The sequence below is a fragment of the Centroberyx gerrardi genome, chromosome 15 (genome assembly GCF_048128805.1).
Source record: "Centroberyx gerrardi isolate f3 chromosome 15, fCenGer3.hap1.cur.20231027, whole genome shotgun sequence".
NCBI classification, from domain to species: domain Eukaryota; kingdom Metazoa; phylum Chordata; class Actinopteri; order Beryciformes; family Berycidae; genus Centroberyx; species Centroberyx gerrardi.
The window spans coordinates 6,260,245-6,286,954 of record NC_136011.1 but is presented as its reverse complement, the minus strand read 5'-3'; the positions used below and the strand labels follow the sequence as shown (position 1 = coordinate 6,286,954).

At 44.3% G+C, this 26,710-nt stretch overlaps 2 protein-coding genes across 2 annotated transcripts; both read right to left on the bottom strand.

The window, feature by feature from the left end:
- Positions 1-646: 646 nt before the first annotated feature.
- On the bottom strand, positions 647-6,522 carry stpg4 (sperm-tail PG-rich repeat containing 4). The gene is made up of 7 exons (XM_071924819.2): positions 6,451-6,522; positions 6,204-6,260; positions 5,567-5,821; positions 4,614-4,678; positions 4,270-4,315; positions 1,303-1,407; positions 647-876 (listed from the first exon to the last, which is right to left on the bottom strand). The coding sequence occupies exons 1-7, from the start codon at positions 6,520-6,522 to the stop codon at positions 766-768; spliced, it is 711 nt and encodes a 236-aa protein (XP_071780920.2). The 3' UTR covers positions 647-765.
- Positions 6,523-8,298: 1,776 nt separating this feature from the next.
- On the bottom strand, positions 8,299-12,947 carry calm2a (calmodulin 2a (phosphorylase kinase, delta)). The gene is made up of 6 exons (XM_071924784.2): positions 12,831-12,947; positions 11,742-11,772; positions 10,102-10,245; positions 9,896-10,002; positions 9,680-9,815; positions 8,299-9,573 (listed from the first exon to the last, which is right to left on the bottom strand). The coding sequence occupies exons 1-6, from the start codon at positions 12,831-12,833 to the stop codon at positions 9,545-9,547; spliced, it is 450 nt and encodes a 149-aa protein (XP_071780885.1). The 5' UTR covers positions 12,834-12,947; the 3' UTR covers positions 8,299-9,544.
- Between the last annotated feature and the right edge of the window lie 13,763 nt (positions 12,948-26,710).

The following is a 26,710-nucleotide window of genomic DNA, read 5'->3' as shown; positions in this document are numbered from 1 at the left end:
AACGATCCAGGATCACAGTAATAACAAATGTGTTTTCTTATTTTTTTTTTTTTTTTACCGATTCCCTATTCCGCTGTAATCTACACTGCCATTATTCTCCTAGCAGAGGCCGATTCCTATCTCCGCCATCCTCCATTACCGGCCGCTGTTTTGTTTTGTTCGTCGGAAAGGAAGAGCGAGTATGCGGCGTAGGTAGCGATAAGAATAGCTGTTTTATTGTGTGCCACTGCCTTGGCCTCCTAATGTCGAATGTGTTATCTGAGTGTGCAGCATGCCACGCTAAGCTATGTGCATGTGACGCATGGCCAAGCAGCATTCCTCCTCCTGAGTGCATCGCGGGGCAGAGATAGTAGGAAGGCGAAGCAGCCCGACTGCCAACAGAGAGAGAGAGAGAGAGAACGGAGAGAGAGAGGGAAGAAGAGATGAAGGGAAAGAGAGAGAGAGCAATACCGGGAACAAGTAGTTAAGTGGAATGAAGTACCCTGTGTTGCAGATAAGATCATTCTGCTTCCCTGGCCGGCGTCGCTAAAGCGATTTGAGCGAAAGGAACGCAGCTTATTATGTCTTAAAAACCCCTCGCTGGCACGCAAACAAACACTGGCCCAAGTAATAAGAGACTGGAGTTTTTTCTGTACAATCCGTGACTTTACTCAAATAAACAAGGCAGGGTCATGTGTATGTGTGTTCAGGTAGGTGAGGTTGAGTGGACAAGGCGGTGGTGGTGGTGGTGGTGGGAGAGGGGCATTGTGGGAAACGCAGTCCGCCTTAGACAACGTGGCGGAAGAAGAGGCCGTGGGACGGGCCCGTCGCGGCCTCCGTGTCCAGGCGGCGAGCCAGCTTCCAGGACGGCTCGTAGGTCCCCGGTCCTGGAGTCCTCTGTGGGATACATACACACACACACACACTTTCGCTGTTTCATCATGATGCTTATGCCAGCATAGGATTTTTCATTCTTTTTCTTTGTCTAAGTATCTTCTATTCCTCTCTTTTTCCACTCCCTGCATATAGACTGTAAATTCATAAATATATTACACAGTTTTTATTCATATATTTTTACTTAATATGTTCTAGTTGTTGGTTGCGTTATGTTTAATACCCCCCAATGGTGCTATTCTTATTCATATCCTACTTTGTCTTGGCTGTATTCTATTATCTGCTGCTGCAGCATCCTAATTTCCACATGTCAACATGTCCATCTGCAGCTAGCAGGGTGTAAAACTGTAAGATGCAATGACACAAAGCTTTAAACAGGCAGTATTGTAAGTATCTATAGAGGATACTGAGATCAAGACACACACTCACAGAGTGCACATAGTGGAGCCGCGGCAACGTGGACTTGAAGCAGGAAGTGATGCCCTTGGCTGGTCCTGTCTGCAGGTTGTAGTGGCATGGAGCAGGTCCCTCCTTCTGGGGTGGTCAGAGATAGGAGTCATTGATTGATTGATTGATTGATTGATTACTATAAACCTCAATATATTTCAGACCAAGGCTACCTGGGTGCGATCACACCTGCAGTTTGTTTTCTTTGGTCCGAACCATAGTGGGAAAGTTTACTTTGTTGCATTTTTGTGTTTGGTCCATTTAGGTTCACAATGCCCAATTACAAGTGAGCCAAACAAATGTTACATTGACTCACAAGTAGCTTGTTTATTGGACAGAGTTTTGGTAACCTGTCATCCCACCAGGTTAGAGATTTTGCTGGTGGGAAGAGTCAAAACTAATCTGATTCCAGTCCCTGTAACTGTAACAGTCCCTGTTAAGATCACATGAAGAAATAGCTGAATATGAGCATCTCTATATACCCATAAAACATTTTGGGGTCGGTTGCTGCAGTTGATTATTTGTTGATGGATTACGTTCTCACTCCCAACAAACCGCACCACAGTTCTCTTGGAAGAGGACCAAGATGCATTTCCAGGCGTGTCGGTGCGGTTATTTGGTGCCACCCGAGTTCAAATGGCATTGTTCTCACCTGGACAAACAAACAAAACTAAAGGTGAATGCTCCAGAGTTACAATAAACTGCTCCAAACATGCTTGGTGTGTCATATTGACCTACTGTACATGATGACCTCTATTTTTTTAGACCCAAATGAGAGATCCATGCTTTCACCAATACACTCAGGTCTCTCCCTCTCTGTCTCTGGTTGTGTTGAGGTTTTTCCCCTTGGTGTGATTTTTCAGTGCTATGTTTTATTAAAGAACATCAAAAGTCAGTCTCTGTCCCTCTCTCCCACTCTCTCTCTCTCTCTCTCCTTGCCTTTCACTTCTCCTTTCCTCCCACCCACTAACACACATACTGGTCATCACCAGCGGCGTGCCATGCAGAAATAGCATCGCCCGCCCCCCCACACCCTCCCCTCCTCAGACATAAAACTGTCTCCCTGTCCCTGAACACAGGACCAGCCGCTCTCTGAAAGAGACTCTGGAAGAGAGAGAGAGAGAGAGAGAGAAAGAGAGAAAGAGAGAGAGAGAAAGAGAGAGAGAGAGAGGAAGACGGGGAGGGAGGTCTCTTTTCCTCTCCTCTGCCCCTTGGAAGGGCGGCTGCTACCGTTACATGCCATTTGATCCCAGTGGCCAGTTCACTTGATCCTCTGCTGCTGGCCTGCTGGCCCTGTGTGCCGGCCTGTTGCACCCAGAGGTGCTAATGCAGGTGTATTTCACAGGAGCCGGTGGAGAGGACATGGGGGACTGAAACTCTCTTACGGGTGTGTCTGCCATGATGGTACCTCTTGTGTGTGTGTGTGTGTGTGTGTGTGTGTGTTGGAGCCAAGGCACCTGGCCTAGTTTCTGCAGCACGCTTAGCGGCGTTCTCCCAGTGTGGCGTGGAGAACTGGCACATGCTGCAAATGTCTGTGAAACCTTTCAACTTTGACCTTTTGTCAATTATGGGTGTCAGCAGGCCTGGGTGCAGCCAGCAACTCCCGTCCCCCGCAACACACACACACACATTGTTTTAATGCTTCACGTGTTGCGACTAGTCCGCCATCTTCCTTAACCAGACTGGAAGTCTTCATTTGTAAATCTCAAACAACAATGGAGGATTTATTGAAGATGATTGTGTTGTTAAAGAGAAAATCCGCAAGAGACTCATTATTTTTTTGATGCAAAGTGCCTATTCCCAGAGATCACCTGTCAATCAAACAGTGTGGGCGGAGCTTGGATTTTCTGTTGATGCAGTTTGAGTTTCTCTTTTCTTCGTCTGTTCAGCCATGGTGGCTATCACTGCTCATGCTAACTACCCAGTTCTTCTTCTGTTTATTCCAAACAAACCGGAAACGTGAAACACATCACTTCATCGCTATTGTGTTATATCAATCAGTGATAGAGAGTTGGACCTTTGTTCATATGAAAATGTTGGGGCTTATTACTCCAATTCAACCCAGCTTGGATCTCAAGTCAGGACTTCCAAGCAGCACGTGCAGTAGATGGTGCACAAAGCAACATGTAAATCTAGGACACGCGATGGCCCCGGGATGGAGAAATTACATCAAATCAGAATGAGAGAATTCTTTTTGTTGTGTTCTCAAACACCGTCAGCTCACTGGAGGTTTCCCTTTGTATGTGCGGAAATCAATTTCATATTTCAGAACGCTTGCGAGGCTCGGAGAAATTTGAAATTCTTCCTTTGCCATCGCAGCGCAGACGTATACGGACAGATTCCCAGTGTAAACCATTAAGACCGCTGACCTTTGACCTACTAATATCTATCCAACCTGTCCATCCCCATCAGGTCATCAGCTGTCTGAAAGGGCTGCGGCCTTCGGTGTACCGTCGCTACGGGATTTGTTTAGCCGCTTAACCTTTGACAATAAACTTGTCTCAGAGTCGGCGTGACACCACTAAAAGCAGAAAACTGCTCCCAACTCTGCAGTAATAACACCCTCGGGATTTCTTAGCGCCTTTCCTTCTCTGTCAACACCCAGCAGCTGCCAGCGCGGCTCAGATATCCATCGGCTACCGGCGTGGACACACTGGTAAGGCTGCAACACTGTGCAATATGAACCAAAGCTGACCCGCCAGCCAGCGCAGTGCCATAACAGGCGCTTAAATGGGGCAAATGATATAATCAGACAACCTCTAGGATCGTTTTTCTCTGACCCTTATGGTTGTCATAGCTGACTTCCTTGTGTACAGCGCATGCCACTGCAGATGCACATTAGGTCATAGGGTAGCTTGTAACCAAAACCTATTGAAAGTACATTGTAATGGACCCTTTTTGCGGGCAATGGAAAGACCTAATAACCAGTCTTGGTGATTAGATACTTACAGGCAGAAAGCCGATACGCTGCACGGCCGACCGAAACATCACATGCCTGCAAGGAGAGGAGAGAGGGGAGAGAGAGAGAGAGAAGAGAGAGAGGCTGTCAAAAAGAGAGAAGAAAAGAAGAAGGCCACGCATGATCAGAGGTAGAGAAAATGAGAGAGCGGGTCGGCGATTGCTCCGCCATCTTTGTGCTGCACGAAGATTAGAGAGGGGAAGAGAAGTTGCGTGGAGAGGAAGGGCTCGGTGATCAAGGGATGATTCATGGGACGTCTGCTCGGCGGTGATTCAAGGGGGGCTGATCTGAGGGAGGCGGGGAGTTAAAGGGAGGCTGTTTGTCGAGCGCTTACTTGCAGGGAAGCTTCTCCGCCGGTTCAGCTGTCACGTTGTAGTCGCACGGCGAGGTGTTTACATCCTGGCATAGGGAATAAAGTGAAGATAAAGCAGTGTTTGAGAATACGGCAGTATGCAACATGCTCCTGTTTCCAACACTGTTTCAATATTCATCTAGTCCTAAGCCAAGATAATGCAGCATTGTGATGTGTAGGTGCCACAATAATATGTCATTCCACTGTCAAATGCATTGTCAAAACATAATAATGAATGAATAGTGCCTACACTAATTACACCCTTGTTTTGAATAACATACTAGAATCCAGGCTGTGTAGAGGCCTATAATGTAACTACTGCCTATACTGCAATAAATGCCAATAATGTAATGTGATAAAGCCTACAACCTAATAAAAAGCCAATAATGTAATAAAATCTTACAATAACATAGTACTGTAGCATTTTTGCCAGTAACATAATAACTTATTTCATTACTGACTTGTTGTTACATTGCTGACTGTATTTTTTTTTAGATGAATAGTCAAAAATGTAATAACACTCTCTTTAAATGTATTTTCCTTATCAAGTAAGAAGTAAGAGTACTAACACTAACAGTAATATTCAGTTGGACTAAGTGTTTATATTTTTAGTATTCTAGTATTTTTGTATTCTAAAATGGGAAAGGAAGGGAAATTAAGCCTTTTCGCTTTACTAAGAAAAGGTTTCTCTTAACAAAACATCATCCAGTTCATCTTGGCTGACGTCAAAAAAGCCATAATGGTTAACACAATTTTTGCCAGGAACATGGATTATGGTTTCAAGATGTTATTGCATTATTGGCTTTATGTTATGGGCTTTATTACATTTAGTTTTATTACACTATAAGGGCTCTACAGGGTGCTGGTATAGGACAGAGGTCCAAGAGGGTAAAGAGGGGGGTAAGGTCATATCTGACACACCCACCCACCCTCACCTTATCCCTGACGCCCAGGGTGATGATGTCGGGCCGGGGGCAGCTTTTGAAGGAGTAGGAGGCCGGGCGCATCAGGAGCTCCTGGGTGGAGTCGGGGTAGTCGTACGCCCCGGGTAAAAGCAGATCCCCATTACGCGCACCCCGAGTCTGGGCCTTCCTGCCCGGGCCCTTAAACCCGTAGGTCTGCCTCACGGGGTTCAGCTCAGCTTCCTCGATGAAGTCCCGGACGTGGTAGTGACCCGGGATGGGCGTGTCCTGGAATAAGGTGAGAGGACAGAACGTCTGAAAGCACATTCTAATAAACACATCATTAATTAGGTCTATATGTCATCACCATGAATGCACTGCGGAACTGTACTGAATCTATAATTGTGTTTTATTCGTTTCTGCCAGACAGTAGCCTACACATTGGAGAGAGGCAGGGAATATGGGAGAGAGACATGCAGCAAAAGTCATTGGATTCAAACTCAATTGACATTGCATGTACATGGTGTGTCCATGAGGCAGTTGGACAACCAGGTTATTGTGTCATGTTTCATAGCCATTGAAGCTACATGGAGGCAGCTGCTATTGCCATTTGAAAATCACAAACCTTCCAAAAACAAACGGTCATGAACTCTTGTACTGCAGTACCTACTTTCAATGTTCGCAGCCACCAGCTCCCTCGGCCACACATGTCCCCCTTCTTATTGACCTGCAGATAAGAAGAGGACACACACCAAGACACTATAGACTGGTTCTGGTTTGCTTTTCCTATACCAACAACACGTTGACGCATCTCCCTGATCACACATCACACTGTACATGAACTGTTCTGTTTGTTCACATGAACCACACAGGGTTATGAGGGCCGTAAAGAGCCGGTGGTCTTCACGGATCCTTACCTTCTCCGTTCTGTTGCCTCGCCTGGACATGTCACCGACTGCAGAGATGTCTTTGTTTTTCCATGTGGCCATATCCTGCACTGTACCCGCTGCCGTTCACTGTCTGGTTGACTTGGGATCCGGTGATACCTGACCACCACTAAACTGCGACTGTTACTATAGTAGCGACTCGGCTATCGATCAATTTTTCAACAAGCCGGGCTGGTGGAGGGCTAAATTTAGACTCGCTGACCAGTTTGACTGAGAGGAGGACACAATAGCAAGCCAGTACCAAGGTACATAAACACTGCAGTTGGTTAGTTAGTGCTTCTAAATTAGCAGCAAGTCATCACTGTCATATTTGGAGTGATATTATGATGTTGATCCTGATGATGCGATTCAAAAATGGCAATTACAGTTCAAATTGCAAAACAATACCATAAAATACAATAACTCATGTCTCTTTCAGCCCAAACAGTGTCTGGAACTGTTTGTTCAGCAGTGGCTTCCAAACTGGGGTCTGAGGAAAACCAGAGGGTTCCAGGGCCGGCCTGAAAAAATCAGGAATAGTTTGATTTTGCAATGATTTCAAATATGAGAACTATAAGAATGACTATAGTATGACCTAATGACCTATAGTATAGCCAGTTATGTAATTCAGTACCAACCAAAATGTACTCAGATGGGGTTCCTCGGGAAGTAATATAGCAGTGTGTGGTCTAATGTGTATCAATTTGAAGGGGGTTCTTTAAATGAAAAGGTTTGGGAACCCTACAAGTTTTAAGTCCTCACCTTGAGTAACTCTTTCAAACTAACCCACTTCTCCGTGTTTAGAGTGTCTTACCTCTTGTGGCATATTAGTCATCTCAGAAGGCTGGTGTGTGATGTACCGAGAGACACCAGTACACACACACACACACTGTCAGCACAGCAGAACTAAAGATCATCGTCTGAAGCTAAAATCTCGCTCTGGGAGCAAAAGCGCAACATTCGGCCTCGTTGCTAGGCTACATGGAACATATGATTCTAGGGAGCCAAGAATTCATGTTTACATGGCTTGTCAAGGAAGTCCCATGTGACACGAGAGTGCATGAGGACACACACACCCGGGCCGCGAAGGAGCTGGAGTGTCTGATTGAGGTTGTCTATCTCCCTTCTCCTCACAGTACCTGCTGTACACTCTCAGACTTCTCTGATTGGGACAGCGAGGCGGCCGAGACAATCGTTTCATGTGCTGTGTAATTAACAGCTTTTTAGAAGTAGGCTATATATGACACTTTCACTGCGAGATATTGTTGAAAAAGCTTTGTGATAATTGCTTTTGACAAGATGAATGCCACTTGTGTCACTGATTCACACCAACTGCAGTAGGTGGTAGCCCTCCCTTTTGCTCTAGCCCTGGAAACTGAATTTGTTCATAAGTGCAAACTGGATAACTCACTCAAAGATTAATTTGGCTGTGAGCATGATGTAAATTAAGGAACATAAAATCAAGGTACCTTCAGTGAACAACCCCTTTATATGAAATTATGCCTATCACAGTCCCGGATAGTATATTGCTTGTTACTTGTCTAGAGCCTTTTTTTGTAATGCACAAAATGTTTAATATGCATCCTCAGGGACTATTGAATATGCATGACTGACCAAGCCTCACAAAACCCCAGCCTTTACTACTCCCTAGGGACAACCAAAACCATCATGCAAAGGTTTAGATATGGAACAATCACAAAATTCTCATAAAAGTTTTTTTTTTTTTAATTTACCCTTCTTACGTGAAAACAAAATCAAACCTACAAGCTAACAGCAGGGGGTTGTACACCCACTACGTAGGATCAAGGGCACAAGTACAAAGATACACAGGAGGCAGCGCAGAGGTCCACAATAGAGCTTTATTTTGTCATTCGTCAAAATAACAAACTTAGTATCTCTGCAAGCTACTGTAACAAACTCAATATTCAGAAATTCAACAAAACAGGTACACCTCTATTTACATCATGGTTACTGATGTACGCTCATCACCTGCACCTCGTGATTGGGGGCAAATGCCAAGTAAGACATGAGGCAGTCAGCTTCTACCTGGTGCTGCGCCAATAGTAGCAGACAACACACGGTCTATCTAGTCAGAAGGGGGCTGGACAGTACATGGCTAATCAAATGTCGAGTACCATTGTGTGCACTTCAAAATAGAAGCCTTTGATCCCACTCAGTGCTTTTATTTTAATGACAATACAGATTTGATCTGAGCTTATCTGAACATTAAGAGGCATTGGCTGATGCTCCTCTCAGTGCTTTTGGGCATTAACAGGGGACACTTTAAATGGTAAACATTGTTTCATGTGTATTCTAAAGCAACAAAAGAAAAAAAAAAAAAAAACAGGGAGCAATCTGCCCTCAATACAAAAATGGGAATTATTACAGCGTATACAAACTCAAGGATCCATTATAACTGAGAAAACAAGACAATTTTCAAATCTGGGTAGATTGTAAATTTTATTGGAAAACAAAAATATACAACTTGGAATGGATTATTTGAGGCATGACCAGAGGCCATTCAAAAAAAAAAAAAAAAAAAGAAATAAAACTAAAAGTAGTGAGTAAAACATTAAAAAGCATAAGATTAGTCGTTCTCTGGTATATAGAACAGCAGATACAAAAAGAGTTTGTACGAGTACCTAGGAGATACACCCGTGTCATTTTTTTTGCAGTAGTGCAATGCTGAGAGATTTTCCATATATACTTTGTCCGTAGTCCATGCAGAGTTAAACTCCTCTACATTGTTTCCATGCCAACAGCGTTGCCAAGTGACAACCAGCTGACAGGTTTCCAATGTCGCCATGCGTGGAGGGGCCCCGAGCCCACAAGAAAGGAAGATTCGAAGTTCTCCGGCCCACAGGGGGGCCTCCACGGGCATCTGGTTGTATGACCGCTCCGTCACTCCAAAACACCATGACAGCAAAAGAAAGGGACATGGGGACAAGAGCCTATGCAGTTTACATGCAGTTCCTTTGGACAGCAGGGGGGGCGGGGACGAGAGGGGGGGCTATTAAGATTTTACAGATAAATTACACAAAGAAAAAAAGGCAAATTATTTATATAAGAAATCTGTACAAGGCCTTCACTTCGCCGTCATCATTTGTACGAACTCTGCAGGGAGAAGAAGGGGGGGAGAAACAAAAATAAGTTGTGACTCCATTTGTATCAATGTGTGACCCAAGGAATAGACCAAAAAAAAAAAAATGTTTACACCAACCTTCATAGTTGACTTGCCCGTCTCCGTCAATGTCTGCTTCTCTGATCATTTCATCAACCTCCTCGTCAGTCAGCTTCTCCCCGAGGTTCGTCATTACATGGCGCAACTCAGCAGCACTGATGTATCCATTGCCATCCTGAAAATTAAATGAGTTAGTAAATATACTTTTAAAAGCTACTTTAGTGCGTGTGTGGGAGTGCAGACAGGAGCCTTTACCTTGTCAAAGACACGGAACGCTTCTCTGATCTCCTCCTCGCTGTCTGTGTCCTTCATCTTCCTGGCCATCATAGTCAAAAACTCTGGGAAGTCTATCGTTCCATTACCTGTTAGACAGAAGCAAAAAGTTGGAGGGATTTCCATCCAGTGCATCTAGGAATATTCAAGTGGGGTGTGTGCATTTTAAAGCAGAGTTAAGTTCTCACCATCAGCGTCCACTTCATTGATCATGTCCTGCAGCTCTGCCTCTGTGGGGTTCTGGCCCAGAGAGCGCATGACAGTACCCAGTTCTTTGGTGGTGATGGTGCCATCGCCATCCTTGTCAAAGAGCGAAAATGCCTCCTTGAACTCTGGTTGCAAGAAGAAAAATAAATAAAAAAAGGAGGGCTTCTTTAGAAAGGCAGATAAAAATCCTTTATAGCTAAACGTGCAGAAGCAAAAACCTTGTCAAAACAATGACAATTGCAAAAAGCACACTGCAGATAAGCAACAAGGGAGAAATTACAAAGACACATGCCAACTCTAACATATAATCTCTGGAAAATTAAATCAGCCCATCTGCATCAAACTCACTCCATTTATCCTGAAGTCTGCCATTCACATTGACCCAAACCCTGAATTAGCTCATGACCCAAAAGGGCATTACATCACTCATGTTTCAATTACAAACCAGCTACAGCTCACTGATGAGGCGTTCTGTTTTGAGTTCCAACTGCAATCGTTTCTGGCTAAACAAGTACAGCAACCATGAGACTGAGCAGCAGGACCAAGTCTGGCTACATTAGCAGTGAATGACAGTTGTGTGGGTTTGGTAGAGCTATGAGGGTGGGAGATGAGACACTCATCAAGTGTGACGAGGCCAATGGGCAATGTGTAGTGGCATGCAGCAGCTTGTCAGCATCATAAGAACTACAACCTGCCCTGCCGTTTCCAGGGTCAAACATGCGGGGCAACACCCTATTTGTTATGAGGAAAGGCTGATGATGAATAACTACCTGCAGCCTCCGAGGGAAACATCAGGGAATCCAATCCCTGTTATGGGCCATACGCTTACTACACTTATAATTAATGTTCAATTCAAAAGTCAACAGGAACAAGGTTGTGTATGGTAGCTGTATATACACAAACTGACACTCTTGAAAACAGATACATGTCAGCAAACCACCAAGCAAGGGTTTACCCACTGAAAGCTGACGCTATGAAATGCAGAAACAGTCAGATCAGCATATCGTGAAACCTGAGGCCTAAGCTGAATAAAACCAACTGAAGCAGCTGGCAACACTGAAAGATATAATCAGACAAACCACTACAACAGTGCCAGGTTTTAGGCCTGACAGTCATATATAACAGTAAATGCCTTCGATCACAGACTAGGATCTGAGTGTGCCAATTCCCCAAAGACACTCCCTCTGCATGATTTACACTACAACAACTAGGTTATATCTTATGACACCGATTTAGCTCATACTGCTACTGTGCTTTCCTTCCTTGAACTTGGAGCATTCCGTCAGCGAGAACACGCCCAGGGCAAAGGACACATCATGCACAGGATGTAAAAAGGTGGCTACTGCACCTCACTAGAGCACACAGCCTTTCCAGATTACATCATTTATTACATGGTAACCATGAAAATGCAAAAAGGTTTCCATGAGGGAGTCCTTGTGGGCTACAGAGCCAGCAAGCAACAGCCATGTCATTCATTCCTGTTTTTATGACCAGTAGGCTGTCCCGTGGAACACCTTAAAAGGCAAAAGTATAAATCCAATGCAAGGGATGTGAGGATCCATAACGCAGGCCACTTGCCAGGGTAGGAGGAAAGAAGTAGCTCAATGCAGCGATGTCTTACCAGCAATCTGCTCCTCTGTTAGCTGATCAGCCTAGGAAAAAGGAGATGAGGCAATTAAGAATGGTATGGCGAAAAAGCTCAATATCCCAAATTAGCTTTTCAATCTTAAAGTAATGGTATACATTCAGTACAAGTCCTAATGGATGGCAGCAAAGGTAGGCCACCCACTTAATAAAATGCCATGAACACACCCTTCTAGCAAGTTGATGACTGGTAATTATGCTGGGTCATAAGGTTAAAGTGGATATGAGTGTAGCTGTACAACTACACGGAAGCAGCAGCATTTCAGTGTCAATTAGTTGGAAAACTAGCTACTGAACTTGGAAGAGATAATAGAAATGACTTGAAGCAGAAGCCCCCAAAAATCAATGCCTGCTCATTCTTAACAAAAAAAGATAACGTTATAGTTATCCAGGCTAGTCGGCTCAGCCTGCGATTACACGTTCGATGATGCCAACGTTACTTGGCTACAAATAATGAATGGGTTACATTTTGGCGGTAAATGTTAAGCTAGGAACAGCTAAGGTTAGCTAGCTGGCTGTCTAGCTATCAAGCCAACCAGCTACTGACATTTAGACAGCCAACATTGTTCACTTTGAAGAATGACCAACAAATACAGCATTTAAAGTCAGATAGCAGTTGACAAATAATTACACGCAGCTACAATGCAGGGTTAGAGCAGAGCTCCACCAACACAATTTAGCTAATCTAGCTATCCATCTTAACTAGCTAGCAAGTTTATTCGCTATGAAAGCAACATTATTTGTGAACCTGATGCACTGTCTCAAGCGAAATACACGGCGGTTGTTACGCCAAAGCATCAATACAGGTTTAGCAAAGCTATCGTTAGCTTTGCCTGACAAGCTAGCAACTATCTACCAACTGGCTAGCCGTCATTTGTCGGCCAGCACTGCAGTAGTGTCACAGCGTAACTGCCGTTAACACTGGCTACAGCTTGGCCAACAGCTTGGCCAACAGCGACGTTACGTTCGACAGACACTTATTTCGAATAATTAAAGACCTGCTGTGTGCTACAGGTCTTTGAATCGTCGACTCTGGATGGGAGCGAAATTATTATGTCTTGCTTACCATTTCGATGTAGATGCAGCAGCTGGTTTACGACAAAGTCCGTAAGAAACCAAAACCAACGCACAGGTTCACCCAACTGACTTGCAATCTCTATGAATGCACTGACAGAGAAGCAACTGGACGCGCCTTTAACGGCTATCCTTAACTCCTCCTCTTTGTCAGATCCCTCCGCCAACTTCCCTTTTCCTCAATTACTAAATAAATGAACACCAAATTTATGGAGATGATAAATTACGCGAAAAAAACAACGAGTGATTGTAATATCCAAGTGCGGCTTCAGTGTTGTTTTCAATGTGAATATTCGACATTAAAGTGCCTGTCGTTGACAGTCTACATAACTGCGTATGAATACTTTCTGCTACTCTGTGATGGGGCACCAGACGTAGCTGGATGAAATAGCGCTCTCTGATTGGTGTGTTTGTACCTGCAATGCGTCACTCCCTTGGTCTGCGCTGCCGCTGCATCTTGTCCATAGACATCCCAGTCAGTGCCACAGGCATAGCAGACAAGCTTGTTGCATAGTGTGTATACATATGGGCATCATCTTTAGGGACACCCAAGAAGATAGTTTTGATAACCAATTAGCTACAAGGAGCATAGTATATCACCTGTAACTAGGGCATTATTGACCCAGTTTGAGTTTGCACGGGTTTTCTATATTACCTAGTGCTGCAGTTTGCTCATTTCTGATTACACTGCTTGTGTTTATCATCTAAAAATCTATTTCTCATTAGCATATTTATCCTCACGCATTTTAACATTATGTTCACTATAGGCTATCATATGTGTCACCATAGGCTAAGATAGAGTACACTGTGGCTCTTGAATTAAAAAAAAAGTTCCTGTGACCTGTCAACTACGCAAGTCTTTGTCACTTTGAATTATGTGTTTTATGCGCAATGAGATGCAGTGTCAGAGCAGAAGTGGTTGGGTGCGTAATAGTTTGTGGTATGTGTGTGTGTGTGTGTGTGTGCGCGCGTGTTCAGATGTGTGATATGTGACTGGGTCTGTAGCAGGCGTTGCTGTCAGATGACTGTGGATTCTCAGGTCTAATTGCGCTGCTGGTGTGGATGGGAGTATCTGATAGCCTGATTGCTTATGCCTGACTGCTCCCCTGTCTCCCAGTGGCCACCTGTCTCTGGCCCGGTCCCATGGGAGATGCTGAGGAGGAGGAGGAGGAGGAGGAGCAGGGTAGAAAGACTGTGTGAGGAGGAGGATTTGAAGAACCACTCAGAGAATGTACCAGAATCTCCTTCTCATGTCCCAAAAACAGACCCCCCCTCCCCGATTCCGCTGCCTCTCTCGGCATTAGACACGGGTGTGATATAAGAGCAGGGATTGCGAAAACCCTCAATATCTCGCGCGCGGATTGAAGAAATGAGCATCCGAAGTGGCTCCAACTTCAGTCTGCGCCGTTCGCAGAGCTTGAGGTGATGCTGCCGTTGCCATGTGATCTGGTGAGCAGCCTCAGAATCAGCCCGGCTCTCTCCTTTCGCACATACCTAATCTGGAACACACTGGAGTCTATTCATTTAAAGCTGTTTTTCTGCTACAGGATTTTTGTCACTGTGCAGATTATGTAACGTCAAAGGAGACGGCACAAAGGCCTAAATCTGTCACAAGAACCAGATAAGCTGGAGCATGTGTGAACGACAGTATGTGGTGGTGTATGTATTCACCATATGCACCTCTGAGTATGACACTGTATTCACCAAAGATTACGATATACTAATATGTATCTAGCTTTGCTTGTGCGTGGCCATGAACACTTACCTGTATGACACACACACATCTTAGACTTTATTATGCAATGTCTCTACGCTATATTGCATCAATAAAACTCCTAAGAGACAATGGTTTAGTGTTGGGTCATAAACGGGTACAAAATCAGCATAGCCTTCTAGTTTGTCCTTCTACCCCTGCTTTCTAAAGCCGTGCTTCATCCATTATGCAGAATCAGCCGTTTGGCTGCTTGATGACATGCCCTCCAATGATCCCCAGGTCTCCGAGGACCTGCTCCAGGTCAAAGGTGATTGTAGGTTGGAGGTTAATGTGGATGGGGCGTATTGGAACCCAAGAGAAATTACTTCATGGTCTATAAAACCTGAAACCAATCTTCATGATGTAAGCCAAGGCGGATTTGCTCACAACACGGAGCACAGCAGGTGTTTAAATATTGTTTTTGCATTATGGATGGCTATCTTAACTCTGTCTGGACTACTATGTTTTTTTTACCCCAGCATGTGCACATACACCCTTATACCCAAACCGCCATTCTCCCTATTATGTTGCCCCTCTTCTTATCAGTTTCTGTGAATATGTAACCGCCCCGCAGAATGAGTCCTTATCGGATATGGCCCAACCCAGAGCGTTTTTATAGAAGAGCTGCTTTCATTTCCATGCCGCGCGGGTCAAAGGTCACTCCGGTTTAGCGGAGGCAAGGTTGAACCCGGCCCTCTGTCTTCATTAACGTCACCTCTCAATAGCCTGTAACATCACTCCCGCTGATAACAGTTAGCATTGTCCCCTTAGCGAAAAAAAGCCACCATGTGGGTCAATCCAATTTTAGGCGAGGGGCGGGGGTTGCCACACAGCACGTGAGGTATGTGGTAGTACTGAGTATTGCGGTAGTGTTATTCTCGTCTTGTTCTGAAATAAAGCGGCTTTCAAGTAGAGCTTTAAGAGAGGCTAATTTGTGAGGATTTGGAGGGGTGAGGGCAGGTGACAAATATGAGAAGATGTCCACCTGTGTAACTGGAAGACGTGGACATCGTTATTAATGGATGAGGCTTTGTAATGCACCTGCTGGTGCCATGCCAGCCGAGCGGATCACCTTTCATGGGAGAGAATGGCCGTTGTTTGTGTGCCATGGATGTGAAGCTACTATCAGTGAAAAGAGCTTTGCATTGTGTGTGTGTGTGTGTCTGTGTGCATACAGGCCTGCGTCTGTTTGCTCTGGGTTCTGCGTGTTTGAAAATGGCCGCGCATGTTCGTGAGTGTGTAAATGGCTGTGTAGCCTACATGTCTGCGTGTGCCTGTATGCATGTGTGTGTATGTGCTTGATGGTAAATATGATGGGGAAAGGGTGTGTTCACGCATGCATGTATTTTTTATGACCTCCAGGCAATTTCGGGCTACATCTGACCAGCACTCCTTGGAGGATTCCTGATTGCCATTAATGTTTTCCCAGCACAAGTTGGCCAAAGGTCTGCCTCAGTCAATGGGCAACATTGACGCCATACAGCCTTCCACTCCCAGCCAGCATGAATGGCAGCAGTGACTCCGACTCAATGGTTTTATAGCCATGCGAGAGGGGCATTAGTCCTGTAAGGTCCAACAACAGGCCAGCTGTGTGTGAGCCAATCCCATCGGCATGCTGGCCTACCTGTTACTGGGAAATGACTTGTTTTCCAAAATTACATCATGAGGCAGAAATGATTAATGGCCCCAAATCGGATAAGAGGATTTGCTCGGGCCTGCTATTCCCTGCCTATTTCAATCATGTTGTGATGAAATGGATATAGTGTTAAGCATGCACTTAGGTTTCTATCCCCCTAACGCGTTCTGTTTGTTTGGTCTGGCGCTGGTTCTTCAACTGTCTCTGAACATGCACTTGTCAGTCGTTTTATTTGAGGGGATCTGAGGGACAAAACCACTTACTAGCCGTCAAATAGAATCCCTGCTGTTGATCTTCGCTCTCTCACTTTTTTTTTTTTATTTCCCTCCCGTCCTCCCTCCTCTCTCTCTCTCTCTCTCTCTCTCCTCTTCCTCCCTCTTTCCCTCCCTGGCTTGCCTCCAGGTTGTCTGCTGCAGTCAGCGTGGAGCTGGAGTTCAAACACTGCAGCCTTCAGCGGCACATGAAACAGCGCTCCTTGGAACCTTCCAGAAGTGTGGCACTACAAAGCTCTCTCGCCGAGGTGATTTCATCCTCGGTAGCTGTCTTTTCGGTCGCTATTCCCCCCCCCCCTCCTCGTTAGATGTGCCTTTGTCTTTCACAGGTGTCAGGGGCTGCTTCTCGCTGTGCAATTTCGCCCTCTTTCCAGAAGTTTCCTCCCCAGATTCTCCACGTAGCATTACGACATTATCTCGGTTTACTCTGTCAATCAGTCCTCCGGAGACAGAAACCGGAGGAATGGAGAGGCACTGCGGAGGTTATGCAGGGGTAGTGCGTGCGCGCGTGCGTGCGTGTGTGTAGCCACAATAAGGAAGTGGGCAGGGGAGAGGGTTTTGCAGCGGCCTGTCCTTGACCCTGGCTGTGGTGTGGGCCAGGTCTGTCTCTGCAGTGGCAGGGACCTGCAGGGCTGCCTCGCTCCGCTCCCCTCTCAGATGATCTCATCCTGCAGGGGGCAGCGGGCTTCACTGCATGCTGCGGCCACTTCCAGATGAAGGCTGCGGAGCAGGTGTCTGGCTGTGAGTGCGTGTGTGCGTGTGTGTGTGTGTGTGTGTGGCTGTAAGGGCGCTGTGCTGCTGCTTAAAACCTACTCACAAACAAATGTGATTGATCGGTCTTGTGTGGAAGACTCAGCGATGACACCCGGTGGCTAGAGAAGAAACTGCAGGAAGCTGGCAAAACAGTAGAGCTGAAATGATGTAGTAATAGTAACGAAGATAATGATTAGTTGACAGATATATCAGTTTGTCGATATTGGTCTTTTATTATCAGTTGGATATTGGCAAGTCGCCAATCCACTTTCCACCCCCAATATGAAGGATATAATGCAGTTTGTTTGATTACGTATTTATCAATACAGCACTGGTTGTCTACAGGAAGCTCTTAACCTGAATTTATTTTAATGCAACGTTTTGATTATGTATGCCTGAATATGTTTACTAGTAGTATACTGTGTTTCAATGAATTTCAGATACTTTACCTGCCAATGGTAAAATTCTGGAGGAAACTCACAATACATGGCACGAAAATTGTCAAATTGAAAGATAGTGAATATAGGCACACATATTGGCTATTGGTAGCTTCAGTCCAAAAATATTGGTATGGGTCTTCAAAATAATGATAATGTGATACTCTTCTCTTATTCTCTCCCTGCACAGAGAGGTCAGAGGTCAGGCTCAGCTACAGAACAGCAGCACTGCAGCTGGTAGGGAGTCTTGCTCAAGGACACTTCAGCAGGACGGATGTTTGCTGATTGAACCCAGGTCCTCCAGTTGATGGACAGTTGTTGTTTTGTCCTTTAAATCAGATCATCACAACACAGTGTTGTTGAAGTGGCACTTTTAATCATATACATCCTATTTACACATAGTTTTACTTGGAGCGACATCACAGGTTCACAAAAGACAGCTGTTACTTGAAACACTGCATCACTTTGCTGTGTTAAATCAAGTAACCAGGGACACATCTAGCCATGAGCTTACAAAATGAGATAACCACTATTTGAAAAATGTGACATTCTGACAAACTCTGACACTGTGTGAAGCACTGTAAATTAAGTCCTTAGTTAACAAAATAACACTTTCATAGATTGGATCCTTTGTATTTTACAGACACTGAATTATGAACTTCAGGTACTGATTTATTTTTTCCCAAAATGGATACATGGCAATTTGGACTAGAACACTTCAATTATTCTGTGATAACACATTGAGTACTTTAATTCGAATTGAGACTGTAAGCCTGAGGCCAGGTAATCTGGCAAATGATAATGGTGCTATCAAGGAGCCTGTTGGCCCGGTGTCAGCTGGAACCTGAAGACCACTGCAGTGGTTTACTTTTCATCAACGTCTCCAGCCAAAGGACTGTTGATTTTTTGCTGGGTCAGACTCTGAGTGTAAACTGTTGTCCAGGCGAAAAAACTTCCAGCTCAAACTTGGCAGGTCCATCGCTCAGCATTAGAGGATTGGAAATAATTGACTTTAAAAGTCACTCGAGTTTAATTGCTTGTTGGTTACAGTATAAATAAGAGTCATTCATTTTGTCGTTATAAAACATAAAATGGCTCTCAAAACACATAAGTGCATTTGTGTTCGTGCATGTGTGTGTTTGTGTGTGTGTGTGTGTCCCGTTGTGTGTGTATGTGATTTGCACATATGTGTGAGTGTGTGTGGTTTGAGCATGTGTTATTGTTGATATCTCCTGGGTATGACGTTGTCTATGACCCGTGGGCTGCAGTGGCGGGCGTACTGGAGGGTCTGGTCGCTGTAGTTGAAGGGTGGAGGGTTGTACTGGGCCTGCATGTACTCCGGCAACAAGTGGGGGAGCCTGGAAGCAAACGCACAAACCAATCAGAATGCAGAAATAAACAAATAAACCAATCAGAACACAGCAGGCCCTACAGTCCACCTTTCACACTACTGTAAAGCATTGAATGTATATAGAACTTGATGTCCTTGTACCAGGTTTACAGCATGTACTGTAAACCTGTAAATTGTCAAGTATCTCCATTGCCACCAATTAAATTCCTGTACATTTATTGTACCTTGCAGTGATTCTCGTTCTGACTGATGAGTGCCGTATATAATGCTATATAGACAATGTTGTCAGGCAATTCAATGGGAAATGTTGCATGGATGGGCATCAGTTGCTGGGGAATCGTCAGTGTGTCTCATTTATGAATAGTCATGCAGGCCTAGATATTTAGCGTTGAAAGACACTGAAATCTGGGGCTAAAGCTGATTAACAACATGAAACACAAATACCAAATGCCTCTCCAGACTTGCCTTTGTCTGATTTGCGGTTCAGATGTTTTGGATTGTATATGATTAGGGTTGTTCTCCGTGCAAATATTTGTGCATCTTCTCTGATTAATGAGGCACAGCCTGTGCAACCTGGTGCACCGTGAATCATCCTGTACATAAATGACCCCCCCAAAAAAACACATTCTTGGCAACGACTCCCAGCAAAATTGCCCATTGACTGTGCATTACCTTTAACAATGGCTCTTCTATCATATCCCTTACATCTGGGACATTAAGTACGCAGGCATTAGGCATAACATTATACCGCATAATCCAAATAATGTCTCTCAGCTGTTTTGTGCAAAGACAACAGCGTAACCTCTTCTCTGACAATGGTTTAACTCCATCTAATCTAACTACCTAATCCCACAATCCTGGCGCTGACCCAGGCCATTATATCCATAGGGTCTAGTTTACAGAGAGGGCAGAGAAAGCAGGCCAGACCTCGGGGGGGGATTATGTGTCTCCATGGCCCACTAACACCTGGCCCAGATGCCGTACATCTGCACAAACATGCCGGCTCCAAGGACACATGCACACGTTAATGCATGCGCTCGTGAATGCATACACTACTGCACAGTGTGCGGTGTGCACGCACGCACGCACGGACGCATGCGCACACGTAAAGCACGCACATACAGCGCCAGATGTACTTTGTAGGACTGAAGGGGATTTTCCCACGTCAAAGGGGATTTTCATTCAACATGGTGCGTTCTGCTTAGTATGAAAATCCCAAAGTGATCTAAGATGTCTGCATGTGTTGAGTGAATGTGATTCGATAGCCTTTGTTTATTATTCTACTCTGTATGTTTATTGGAACTTTCCAATCTGTACTGTCTGTCTAAATCTGACAAGAAAATCAACTCTTGCTCGCAATAAGGAAAAAATACAGTTTTTTATAATGTTTTTTATTTACTCCTGGATTATGCTTCTACTATTTTTGGTTGACTCATTACTGGTGGATGTGCTTCCCTCATCATTATCTTGGTTTACTGTATGTTCTGTCTGCAAATATTCCTTAGCGATACCCAAGTACAGTTTCATAACTCATACCAAAGCTGTTAGTAGGTAGTGATTTTGTTTAATATAGTAAGAGAGTGGGCAGTCCACCCTCCGACTGAGGAGCTAAATACAAGGAAGACAGTGCTGCAACAGCATAATAGAGGATTGGATTTAAACCCATGCAGTCACTGTAGAGCGCTATCTCTAGGCAGGCGTGCTTGTGTGTGTGTGTGCGTGTGTGTGTGTGTGTGTGTTTGTCGTTACTGCTGTGTGTGTGTGTGTGTGTGTGGGTCATTCTCTGCAGCAATACGTTGTGTGGCAGAGGTATCTTTATTAAAGTTAGACCGATAAGGTCTAAGGTTAAGGAGCTGCTAACCCACTTAAAAGAATTTCATTAGTCTTGTTGTCAATGGACTTTTAGTGTCCCATGATGGTCTAAATGCTGTTCTGTTCTGGGGGGGGAAACTGAATACTTGTAATTTTTTGACATGAAAATGGTCAAATTTAAATATACGGTATACCAGCAAAAAATATCCACTATCGGCAACTTCAATCCAAAAATATTGCCATCGGCCATAAAAAACCCATATGGGTCAAACCCTAATCCTCGTCATCCTAGTCAAGCACGCTGAACCTCTGTTACATGTGAAAACCTCATGTAAATTCTAATTTCCGGAATGCAAATAAAGCAGTTAACATGTGTCCCTCCATGCTACTTACTCTCCAGTGACGGTCTTCCTGCGGGAGCACCAGAAGCAGGCCAGCGCAGCCAGGATGAGCAGCAGCAGCAGCGCGGGGATGCCGATGCCCAGCACCAGGCCCAGTATCAGGCGCTTCCTATCTGCCATGCTCATGCTTCCCGCCAGCCCCGTACGGTTCACAAGCACCGGGTCTGGACAGGGTCGAGTCGAGTCAAAGTCATGACGGGGGCATTGAATTTCATCTCATAAGTGTGTCACGGCCACAGCATTGATTTTGACGTTTTAATTTAGCTACAGTGCGGTACGGATGCTCGGATTCTTACCCAATACGCAGGCCTGGGATTCGTTCACGTCGGCCGTGCCGTTGCAGATACACCTGTGGCCTCCGTAGGTGTTGTGGCAGAGGGCAGGGGGAACACACTCCACCTCCTTGGTCTCACACTCATCCAGGTCTGTAGGTGTGGACAGTCCACACCGAGTGGGAGAGAGAGAGGCAGTCTTACCAACACTTCTCAACCATAAAAAAAAAAAGAACACACTACAGCATATTTTATACCATAATTCCACAACACCCTTGCAAAGTGCTATACCATTTTCAGTGTACATACGGTATTTAAATTGTGTAGCCCTAATCCATCATTACATTACAGTCATTGCATTAGAATGAGTTAATAATCAGTGTTATTACTCCATTCCTATATTGTATGATAATAATGGAACTATGCTTTCCTATAAAGGTTATGATGATGAAACACTTTTCGAAATGGTGTCACAAAATGTTTTACAGTGATGAAACGGTAACAACTAAACACCAATGAGACAAATAACAACAACGGCAGTCATGAATTATAACAAGCAGCTTTAAATTAGCAGTAAAGTAATAAAAGTCAAACAAAAGCCATAAGCTATGGTGGCTATGATTTTTTTATGATGCCTGGTACGTAAGGCAATATATTACGCCAAACAGAACTTGTATATTACTGCTGTTGGATGAAAACCTTTTGCTTATTTGGAAAAAAAACTTTATTTTCATTGTTTTCTGATTGTATTTTTGAAATGATACAGTGTGTTTTGCATGGATTTCACAGGCTCTAAGGTCCTCAGACTTGCTCAGCCAACTACGGATAATGTAAACGTTCATTTCAATTAAAAACCTGTAGGTCCAAGGTTCCCAAGCCGTGCGCGGCAGGCTTACCTCCAACATCAGCGGCTGTGATGTTGTAGAAGTCGCTGACTCTGGTCAGGTAGTCTTTGATGTACCAGTCGGGTGTGTCACTGGACACCTGGATGCGATACTCCTGCAGACCTGGGCTGGAGCCCGGGCCTGGATCCTTTGCACTGATGCCGTAGAATTTGTTCTCGAAAGCCACGGACAGAATCTCCTCCAGCTGAGGAATACAGAGTCGTAGATTGTCATTATGCAGTAATTATACTCACTGATAGATGAAATTCATGCGCACCAGTGTTTACATATGAACGCACACACACTTGTATGCACTCATTATGTGACTTGGGCTTATTACTAAAAAAAAAAAAAACATTTTTCATTACTCATCACTAATTTCGAAAGTAATGTCTACTTTACTGAATTTGTTACACTATTCATTACATTACTTTTCTGTTACACCCCCAAAAATGTACATCTTATATATATATACAAGCTCAGGAGAAAGTAAACTTTCATTTCTGCCATTTTGCATCGAGGGTAGTTCAGTGCCTGTGTCATCTGACAGGACAATGACTAACTATAAAGAAAACAAACTAGGGGCTGGTCAACATGATTCAATATGATTTTCTAGAGGGGGTGATAACAAAAGTAACAACTTATTTTTTGATTGGTAGCTATAAATGTATTATTAAAATTGAAACAGTAATTTGTTACACTACTTATTACTGGGGAAATTTATATTACTGTTACCACCCAACACTGGCATGCTTTCCTCATATGCACTAATATCATACACACTGACTGAAGTGATACACACACACACACACACACACACACACACACACACACACACACCTGTTGGAGTCCCTTCTCTCTGGATTTTTTATGCTTCCAGCCCAAGGAGACGTTAAACACATTACGCCCTGTAGACACAAAACAACAGCAACAGCCATGTGATGACCTCTTCTTACCATATATGGGCATGTTCACCATGGTAACACTGGAAGCAATAGAGGAAACCATGTGGGAACTCTTACCTGGAGGATTGGCGGACCCACCTGTAGAGAAACACATCGTTCAGAACTGCACCGAAATACATTTCTGATATATACTGGACATCTACATTCTGATATAGAGCACATTTTCATAAATGCATTAAATGGCGCTGTGGTCAGAGTTTAGAGTACAGTCATTGTAGAAGTCCCACCTACACTAAACAAAGCACAACCAACAATACACTAGAACGTGTGAAGTAGAAATGTATGGATGAGAGAATGAAAAAAATGAACTACAGCATGTGTGAGTGTGCAAAATACCAGCAGTATACTATAAAACTATTGATATATGCAGACATATGTAAAAACAACAACTATTCACTACCACTGGACTTTATTCACTATTATTTGGACTTCTATCCTGGCTACATCTGCATGTGTAAATGATGGTCCACTGTTGGACATGTATGAGTGTGTACATACCACAGCCATCGGGCTCCTCGACGGGAAGGTATCCACAGGTGCATTCGTAAGAGCCTGGTGTGTTCTCACACTCAAACTTGGCATTGACACAGGTTCTCGGGTCCTGACACTCATCTATATCTACAACACAGACAAAGAGCTACAGCTGTACGGTTCAGGTATTATAAAGAAGTGATCATATCTAGGCCAAGGTGATGGTAGTTCTTAATATTGACTGGGCGGGTGTTCAGTACCTGTGCAGTTGTTTCCATCTCCAGAGAAGCCAGACTTACACTTGCAGGTGTAGTTGTAGCCTGTGCTGTTGCAGTCGGCCATTTTGTGGCAGGGGAAGATGAAGGGAGGCAGGCAGAAGTCTGAGAAGGTGACAGAGAGAGGCAAGAATGAGGACAAGCATGATGAATAGGGCCAGACTCGATAATGCGACTGGGAGTAATTCCTGCATATGAAAATCAATAATGTCCCAATGAACGCAGAATGAACTTGCCGTCAGCCTAATACTGGTACATTTTTTGCTGACCCTGCACAAGATCATGACATGGTCATGAATGAAAGAAAAAGAAAAGTCATGCCATTGAATTTTTTTATTTCCCTCTTTGCCATTCAAGTTTACCAGTTAGCTAACTTGTGCTCTGAAAAACTGTGGTCCTTTGGCTCTGCCCATTGAGACCAATTACTGCCTCCAATATAATGTTTGTACAACTGAAAACTCCAATCTGCTCCTGGCTGCCCCTGACCCCCCAACAGCATGTGTGTCTCGAGGGATATATTTAATTCCCGTTTAATATCTCGATCGAGGTGCTCTAAAAATGCCCAAATTAATTATCTGAACACCACTGACCGTTCTCAAAGCACTTGTATCCCTCTTTTTTATCCTTGTAGATGGTAGTATAAGGACACTCTTCACAGGAGAACTCCTCTGGCTCTGGCTGGGACAGGCACGCCACCCCTGGGAAACAGGGCTTCCCTCGACATACGTCTGTGATGTTCGCACAGAACTTCCCACTGAATCCCTTTGGGCACAGGCACCCCACCACCTGGGAGGAAGAGAGAATGAAAGAAAAGAATGACACACACACATACATTTAACACATTTTGTAAGGGAATTTAGGCTCCTTTGCACTACTCCTTATACTTGATACTTGTAGTTTTTGGTGATCTAGGAAATCAAGCTTTTTCTACTGTTGCACTTATTATTGAGATCATTATTATAAGTCACTCAGAGCAAAATGGTAAATGTACCTGGAACTTTCCCTGCAGGTGGTTTTCTACTATGCTGTCATATTGGCAGGTGCCTCCGTTGAGGCAGTTGCAGACCTGCAGGATGGGCGTGACCCGGGAGCTGTAGTGCTCGTCACTGACCTGGATGGTCAGCTGGACAGGCTTTGTGCTGAGAGGCGTCCATGTCAGGTAGCCATCACCTGGAGCAGAAGACGGATGACGATGATGTCAGTAAAAGATGTATGGATGGAGTTCCTAATATGCGAGCTCTACTGAATCTAATGTGGCTTCACTCGATTTCTGTATAACTACTGTATGAGCAATGACTCATGTCTAGTGGCTGGGCAATATGACTATCAAAGAGGCCATATCACTCTATAAATGAAATATTACAAAATGTGGAATGACAGGGGGTCTACATCTACATAAAATGTGTAGTCATTACTGTATGTATATCAGAAGTGAACAACAATATTTCATACTTGGCCAGTCTTTTGTGTATTGTGTGTGCTGGTGTGTGTGTGTGTGTGTGTGTGTGTCATCCATCCTCTGACTCAGCTCTCAAATGTCCCATCTGCAGCAAGTCTGGCGACAGCAGCAGCCTCACCGTCCCACTAACAAATGTCAACAGTAGCGTCATCTGCGACAATGATGGAGGGAGTGGGCTTTCTTTGGCACCGAGGTTTAAGGCAAAAGTGTGTGTGTCTGTGTGTGTGTCTCACCACTGGTGATGGTGACCTGTGGAGGCCTGGGGTAGAACAGTGAGTAGGCGATAGGGTCTTCGTTAGGGTCCTCGGCGATGATCTGGACATTGACAGTAGAGTTGACCTTACCACGGATCACTGTGGGCTCCGTCACTATGGGAGGCATGTTGCCTGCACAACAGACAGGACACATATCACATGGATCAATGGTACATCAGATCAGAACCTAGGGTGGGGTCAATTCACTTTCAGCTCAGTCGAGTGTATTGACATGAATGTGGACTTTCTTCACAATTCAAATCTTTAAAAGAAATCACTCTTATTCTATTTCTTTTCCTTGCATGTCACTCTCACATAGAGGCTCTATGGTCACAGGGATAGTGTAAAAGATAGCGTAAAAGCACTAAAGCCCAGACCTTTGCACACCTGATTTTTGGTTGCTTGTAATTTTTGGTTATATAGTAATTTGAGCTTATTCTACTGTTGCACTCATTAGAAGTCATTCTGGATAACAGCGTCAGCCAACTGTCTAAAATGTAAACATCATTGGTAAATCTAGAATAGTGAGCAGAGTTATGAATGATGATCATGTCACATGATATATGGGGCATAGCGTAAAATAAAAGATAAAACCAAGCATTAACTAAACAAATTACTCTTCGACAGTTCAGTATATTATGATTGTTTTCATTCATGAGCAACACAAACTTAATGTGTTCAAATAAAATAGCCAAGCCAGCTTACCATAGATCTCAGTCAGGCTGTAGAATTGCTTCTGGGCTTCCAGACTCTGCAGGCCCAGGCTGGAGTTGCCGGAGGCCACGGTGTCGTGGACACACTGCATGCTGTTCTGGCAGGTCTTCCTCAGCTCGTCCACCTCATCAGGACTCACCCTGGACAGCAGGTCCTCAATGGA

Coding starts and splice junctions, on each gene's coding strand:
- calm2a (XM_071924784.2), bottom strand. Junction 10,246..11,741: donor AACAGAGGAGCAGATTGCTG/GTAAGACATCGC, acceptor TCTTGCAACCAG/AGTTCAAGGAGGCATTTTCG. Junction 9,816..9,895: donor CGTTCCGTGTCTTTGACAAG/GTAAAGGCTCCT, acceptor TTTAATTTTCAG/GATGGCAATGGATACATCAG.
- stpg4 (XM_071924819.2), bottom strand. CDS start 6,522: ATGGCCACATGGAAAAACAAAGACATCTCTGCAGTCGGTGACATGTCC. Junction 4,316..4,613: donor GCGGAGAAGCTTCCCTGCAA/GTAAGCGCTCGA, acceptor CTCTCCTTGCAG/GCATGTGATGTTTCGGTCGG. Junction 1,408..4,269: donor AGCGTATCGGCTTTCTGCCT/GTAAGTATCTAA, acceptor TGACCACCCCAG/AAGGAGGGACCTGCTCCATG.